Source organism: Fusarium subglutinans (assembly GCF_013396075.1).
Source record: "Fusarium subglutinans strain NRRL 66333 chromosome Unknown NRRL66333_c0000055, whole genome shotgun sequence".
NCBI lineage: Eukaryota > Fungi > Ascomycota > Sordariomycetes > Hypocreales > Nectriaceae > Fusarium > Fusarium subglutinans.
Genome location: NW_023502118.1, coordinates 212,094 through 219,338, shown reverse-complemented (window position 1 = coordinate 219,338; position 7,245 = coordinate 212,094). Strand labels below are relative to the sequence as shown.

The 7,245-nt window shown below is 51.6% G+C and overlaps 2 protein-coding genes across 2 annotated transcripts; one reads left to right on the top strand and one right to left on the bottom strand.

Moving 5' to 3' along the window:
* Window positions 1-2,122, top strand: FSUBG_5593 (agc ndr ndr-unclassified kinase; the record flags this gene model as incomplete). Its single annotated transcript, XM_036683706.1, has 3 exons — window positions 1-592; window positions 660-1,698; window positions 1,765-2,122. 3 exons carry the CDS (start codon window positions 1-3, stop codon window positions 2,120-2,122), a joined length of 1,989 nt encoding a protein of 662 aa, XP_036538935.1.
* A 1,289-nt stretch (window positions 2,123-3,411) lies between these two features.
* On the bottom strand, window positions 3,412-6,522 carry FSUBG_5592 (nitrogen regulatory areA; the record flags this gene model as incomplete). The annotated part of the gene is made up of 3 exons (XM_036683705.1): window positions 3,412-5,466; window positions 5,619-5,967; window positions 6,059-6,522. The coding sequence occupies 3 exons, from the start codon at window positions 6,520-6,522 to the stop codon at window positions 3,412-3,414; spliced, it is 2,868 nt and encodes a 955-aa protein (XP_036538934.1).
* Between the last annotated feature and the right edge of the window lie 723 nt (window positions 6,523-7,245).

Here is a 7,245-nt window from a genome sequence, read left to right as displayed (position 1 = left end):
ATGGCTAGCTTCATGTCCAGTTTCTTTCCCGGAGGGAAAGAAAAGAACCCGGCCAGCGAAAATGGCAGTTCGCGACCTGCTACACCATCCTCCAGGGTGGACAACTTCCTCAACCCCGCGAGCACACCTCAAGGCAGCCCGAGCAAGAAGACCAACCCTCCTGGCTCACACGACCTCCCGTCTGCATTCGAGAGTGCCTTGACACTCAATCCTCCTGTCATGGAGCCACCCCTCAAGTTGGGCCGCCCTCAAAGCGTTGTAACCCCGCTATCACCTGGCAAGACCAAGGTTCAGCCCCTCGACGAGTCCAACGTCAATGTCGATGAAAGCGTCGTCCACAAGACACGGCCTGCAAGCCCTCAAAAGAAACAAGGCCAGGAGAACACACCCCCTAGTTCTCGGTTGGCTGGCACCGATTCTCCTCACCAACATAGCCATGCTGCCGTCACTCGTCAACAGCACTATGAGCACAGAGAGCGACCAAACACGCCTGCAACGAAGAAATTCAACACCGCTCGAGGCCTGACACCCGAAGAGCGCGAGATTCTTCAGAAGCCCAACGTTAAGCGACTCGTTAATGTTACTCAGCTTTGTAGGCATCCCCCAAACCCATTGATCGTGATGGGCATCTTATTGATTGGTCTCTAATACTTTGTTAGACTTCCTTGACTATTACTTCGACCTCCTTACCTACGTTGGATCAAGACAAAATCGACTAGCAGCCTTCAAGAACGAGTACCCTCCGCCACCGGAGACTGATGAGCAGACGCACAACCAAATGTGGACCAAGTACACAGGACGAGAACGCGCCAACTTGCGCAAGCGTCGAGTTCGACTTCGACATGGCGACTTCCAGATTTTAACACAGGTTGGTCAAGGTGGATATGGCCAGGTATTCTTGGCTCAAAAGAAAGACACTCGTGAGGTTTGTGCCCTCAAAGTCATGAGCAAGAAGTTACTGTTCAAGCTTGACGAAGTTCGCCATGTCTTGACGGAGAGAGATATTCTGACCACCGCCCAAAGCGAGTGGCTCGTGAGGCTCCTCTACTCTTTCCAGGATGAAAAGAGTATTTATCTGGCCATGGAATATGTGCCTGGCGGCGACTTCCGCACCCTGCTTAACAACACCGGTGTGTTATCCAACCGCCATGCCCGTTTCTATATCGCCGAGATGTTCTGTTCCGTTGACGCCCTGCACCAACTCGGTTACATCCACAGAGACCTCAAGCCCGAGAACTTCCTTGTCGATTCTACAGGACACATCAAGTTGACCGATTTCGGTCTTGCTGCAGGTGTGCTCGCCCCGTCCAAAATTGAGTCAATGCGTATCAAGTTGGAAAAAGCATCCGAAAGTGCAGTTCCCTTCGGCAAGCCCATGGACCAGCGAACTGTGGCTGAGCGTCGAGAGAGCTACCGGACAATGCGCGAGAATGATGTCAACTATGCCAAATCCATTGTGGGATCGCCTGACTACATGGCCCCAGAGGTCCTTAGAGGGGAGGAATATGACTTCACGGTGGACTATTGGAGTCTGGGTTGCATGCTGTTCGAGGCACTCACTGGATTTCCTCCTTTCGCGGGTGCCACCCCGGATGAGACATGGCGTAACCTGAAGCACTGGAAGGAGGTGCTGAAGAGACCTGTATGGGAGGACCCCAATTACTTCCTGAGCAACAGAACTTGGAATTTCATCTGCACGTGAGTAAATCGCACACTTTTGATGCCAGGTCATGGCGAACTGAAGCTGACTGACTATGCCCCTAGATGCATCAACTCTCGCACAAGACGATTCTCGAATATCAAAGATATCTATGCTCACCACTACTTTGCAGAAGTTGAATGGGATGTTTTGCGACAAACTCGTGCGCCCTTTGTACCAGAGCTGGACTCGGAAACTGATGCGGGCTATTTCGATGATTTTACCAACGAGGCTGATATGGCCAAGTACAAGGAGGTTCATGACAAACAACAAGCTCTCGAGACAATGGCTGAGCGTGAAGACCAAATGAGCAAGAGTCTCTTCGTCGGATTCACGTTCAGACATCGCAAACCCGCAACGGAAGAAGGCGGGAGTCCCAGAAAGCGCATCCCCACTGATGAGACGTTTGGGACGATGTTCTAGGACGAGCCCCAAACTCCTCAGAGCGTGGTTGGCTGGCGAGGTTTTGTCAGCAGTGGAAAAGCACTCTTCTGATGTGATACGAGCGAGTTGCCTCAGGCCCTTATTTCCGGGTCTCAGGGCGTGGCATGCATACCAGTATGGGAATTCTTGATGTCTTTGTTGGTACTTGACCCCTAGTACTTTTCTTCTTCGATGTTGCTGTATTATCACTTTGATTACTGTATTCGACACTACAAGTTCTGCAGTTCTGTTTTCGCGTTATTCATTTTCGGCAGGCAGGAGTTCTATACGGACCAGGTTTTTGTGTGTACGGTCCGCTGGTATGGAGTCTGCGAGCTGTCAGGCAGCCCAGCCCACGATAGTTGAGGTTATGTATGTATGTTTTGAGAATAGTTTCCCTTCTGGCTTTGGCAGGTATGAGGCCAGGGGGATTCCGAAGATAGAAATGCCAATACCTTAGTATTGGCTCTGAAGTAACCAGCAACTAATTTTGACTCGCCAAGACCGTTTTGTGAGAGCATGCTCGCCTTTATGTTAGCCACATATACCAACCAACCTTACATACCACTGCCCACTTTAGTATCTCCTGATGTGGGAATCGAAATCGCCAGGACATGCATTTGAGACTCGAGACACTCGATCTGTTTTCTCGTGGTACCGTTCCCAAGCATTCCCAAACCTATTCGGTGGTTGCATTGATTTAGCCTACGAGAGCCGCCACAGGCAAGGAAGGATTTGTGAGAGAATGAACAAGAAGTATATAATAGACTTAAGTGGTATCATCAAACCTCTTTCAGAGGGTGTGTTCATTGCAAAGTCCTGTCCCATCCATCAAATTTGCACCATCAGAAACCCTCCCATTCGCTCGTTCCAAGGCCATCTATAGAAAAAACAACAAAAACGGAAACCCTCGGCCCATCGTCAGATCTATAAGGAGACGTTTGGAACTTGGAAAATTGTCGTGACAACTGCGCCATTTCCCGACAACATACAGGTTTCGGCATGTGCAATGATTACCCAGTAATAACCACATATCGAAAGGCCATTCCCTCCGATAAAACTCCAGCAACATCAGTAGCGGTACAATCCGCCGCAAGTTAACATCCAAGTAAGGTATCAATCCGTCATATGATCAAGTCTCCAAGAGAAACGCCACCATCTAAAACGCCCTGAAATCATGCCCCATGTCGTTCGAGTGTATCGTTCGCAAAATTTATACCGTCATTCAAGGCGAAGCCTCCAAAATCTCCATCATTACCACCAACTTATTTGGTTCTATGTTGTTGCGATCACAGACTCATCGTCAGCCATTCCCATTCTTGAGGACCGGCAGAGCTGCCAATCAACGAGCTTGTTTGCCCACCAGACATGCTGATCATGCCGGTAGCCGACCCTAGCGTACTGGGTCGCTGGTTCAAGTTGAAGCTGCTGGCGGACATGCCACCGGGCAAACTCGAGAGCCCAGCTGAGGAGCCGAAGGGACGCGGGCCGTCGATAGAGCTGGTTGATTCGGGACTGTCGATATCCATCGATACTGGTACATCTCCTCCAATGCTCTTGCTGTGGCGGCGTTGCCGTTTCGAAGAAGCAGTGGCGGGACGCTGCAACGACATTGATGAGGCACCAGGTCCAGGGCTAGTCTTTGGGGGCGCAGCCGCGATGGGGACAACCCCTTTACCGCCCACAGCACCAGAAGAGGGTCCCGGACCGCCAAAATGGCTGTTTGGAGTGCTTCCAGCGGTGTTGGCACCCGACGTAGTACCACTTACAGGGCTATCGATATCCTTACTGCTAGCGGGTTGACTAGTAGCAGGCGGTGTCGTTACTTTGGGCGTCGGGTTGCTGCTGTTTGGTTTGGTGCTATTTGCTGTCGCAGTGGACATCGACAAGGTCGAGTTTTTGCGAGAGTTCAGAGCACTCGCCGTCTTCTTTGACCTCGTGCTGCTCCCTCCAACGGGTACATTGGTCCCGGAACCACGATTTCGCTTCTTGATCACGTCCGTCTTCAAACTCAACGGCCTCACCACGCCGTGCAACTTTAGGAACAGACCACAAGCGTTACACAGTGGCTGGCCTTCAGGGTTTCGTCTCCATAAAGGAGTTGTCTGCGTGAAACAGTTCGTACACGTGGTCGGAGCATTTCCGTCGTTCCCATTACCGGCAGCTGACTGCAAGTTGGTGGTTGAGCCCTGCTTTGACATGGGAGGCGAAGAAGGCCTGCTTGGAGCCACAGATGAGAATCCTGACATGGTTCCGTTTCCATCACCAGCAGGAGAGCTTTGCATGGACTGTGCAAGCTGCTCAAAACCATTCTGCTGTCCGCCAAAGTGAACTGGCGTAGATGCATTTCGCGGTAACTTAGGATGCTGTCTTCTTAGGTTTCCTCCTCTGAAGGACTGCGACTGTGATCGCTCAAGGCCATTCGTTTCCCAGTCTCCATTGTTGTCTACAAAATCAGTTGTTGTTCCTCCGATCATCACCTGCTTGCGAGTTGGTCCGCCGGGGAAACGAGCTGCTTGGGTGCTGAACTGGCCTGGCAGGCTGGCATCCCAGCCCATCGCTCCCGACTCATCAAGTGATGAAGACATATCCTTTTGCATTGAAACATTACGATCAGCAAATGCGTTGTTATCCTCATCATCGGAGTCGGCTCCAAAAGAAAACATGTTATCTTGCGGCATCTGAATCGTGGGTGAAGTGACAGCTTGCTCATTTTGGAACACCTGGGCAGGGTCGATATGCCCAAATGAGCTAGGAGCAGTGCTATAAGCTGACATTGACTCCGATGCAGTACCTGGAGCAGAGAACATAGTGCTGCCGCTGTTTCCGTTCGAGCCACCATACATGAACTGCTGGCTAAGCATACTGCCGATGCTCTGCTGAAAGCCCTGTGGACGCTGCGGTCGCGCATCCTGGGATCCAAAATAGAATCCTTCCTGCTCAGGCACAGGATGAGGGGTCGAGACATTCGAGGGGTACGCAGACGCTGGTGGCGAATAAAAGTCGCCGTTGTTGTTATTGTTGTTGTTGCTCATAGATGCTGAAGGGACAGATGAATTGTGGTACATGCCGGAAAAGGGACCATGGGGTATCATAGGTGATGTTGACGGAGAAAATGAGAAGTTCTGCTGGAAATTTCCATTGTTGACCATGGAGTCATTTTCCATAAAAGTATCGAGGTTGAAGGGAACATTGCTGCCATTAGACTGCTGAGGGATGCCGGCCTGGTTGGGCTGGTCTAGGGAATAGTCATGCAACTCTGAATCAAGATCCAGGTCATTCTGCGCGGCAGTGCTATTGACAGCTGGGACTTGGGGGGAGAAATTAGCAGGGCGCTTTCGAGTCTGGTTGTGAAGGTTAGCAGCCGAGCGCGAAATAAGCTTGCTATCACATGTAAAATAAAGAAGTAACGCAAATTTGGAGGTTTGCGACGGGGGAATGGCAATATGCAGCGCTGCTGGTCACACAAAGAGGAGGGGCAATGAGAGTTACTCACCCTGCGATCATCGATGCTCGTTTTTCGAAGATGTCGGTTCACATAGTTGAATTCGCTACCCTGAGTAGCCTGGTGAACTGGTTGGACGGGGACAGACTGTGGGACAAAATTCTGGAGAGATGGTTCCTTGCGGGATTTGATTGGGATGGCCGACGCCATTGAACTGCCCGACCTATCGTCAACCATTTTATCACCTTCAGGAGACGCAAAGTTGATGGGCGAGCCAGAATTGTCAGAAAAAATGAAGTCGTCAAGATTCATAGCATCAGGTTGAGCCATATTGTTTTCAGAAGACTTTCTCAGCTGGGCAATGCCGCTAGGAGAGCTTTGCATCATTGGGCGTCCAAGCCTAAAGCCCTGGTTAGCACGTCATGGTCCAGATGTAAGAACGCGATTCGATGCACAAATGACGTTGTGGGAATAAAAGATGATTTACATACCGGCTGTTGGCGTCCATGTTCTTTTTCCTTCGAGCATCGGCCTCGTCTTGCCTCTGCTGCTGCTCTTCTTTGTGCCTGCGTATGTTGAGAGCCATCATACGCCAAGTCAGATTCTCCATGCGGTGCTGACTAGGGAGCTGGTGCTTGGTCCTCGCGAAGAATTTCCAGACCTGAGTCGCAAGCGGATCATCCTGCTGCATTCTGTCGATACTGCGATCCGAGTCGGCCAAGCCATTCTGGAGAAAAGGGAAAAGGGCGCTGCCGCCCAGGCCCTGCCGGGCAAGGGAATATGTGGTGGCCATGTCGGTCTTGTGCTCCTTGAAGCTGGCCGAAGCGTCACGAGAGTTTGGGATGCGGTTCGAGTTGCCACTGCGCTGAGTGGGAGCGTTGTGAATAGCAGCGCCAGGCCATGCACTTGGCCTTCTTGGAAAACGAAAGTCGTGCTCTGTTATTGTTGGGTTCATTGTTAGAACAGGACTTGAGGTTGCGATTGAGACAGATGTGCTCATGGAGGAAATATTGGCCGCGGCTTGTGGTGGAGCGAGGGTTGAACGGGCTATGAAAGAGGGAAGAGAGTATGACTGAGGGTGAGCGAGAGGCTGAGGTGACGAAGAGAAGGGCCCCCCACGTAGTGGCTTTAGTAGGAGGGTGTGAGAAGGTTCGGGTGTGGGTTGCACTGCTGCAGCTGCTTGCAGTCCAGATGCCGCTCAATAATTTACAGCGAGTATGTATGGGTGGATGGCACTGTAAGTTACAGAACCTAGCTGCAGCTGCAGCTGTAGCTATAGCTGAGAGCGGTAGGGCCCTGAGCAGAAATCCAACCTCGCTGAGATCAGGGCAACCACCTCACCACACCCAAAAGCGGCCACCTCAGACCGACTGGGATGCACCAGGTTCCGGGCGGGGTGGGGTGCTTGTTTTTGGGGGATGCTCCGGGGGCTTCAGTGGGAACCCGGCGTCAGTGAGGAGCGGGTGAGCGGGCGCTGTCCACCGGAGGAGAAAGCCCAGAGCGATTGAAGGGGTCGGGGGTTTGTTTGGTGTAGGTGCAGAGGAACGATCGAAGATGAGAACGTACGTACGTTACCAGGTACCTTAGGTACAGTAGGCACCTTATGTGTCTAGGTAGGTAGGTAGGTGTTGAAGTTGATGATGTATGTCCTCCGCACTATAATTGCTGGTGCCGTAAG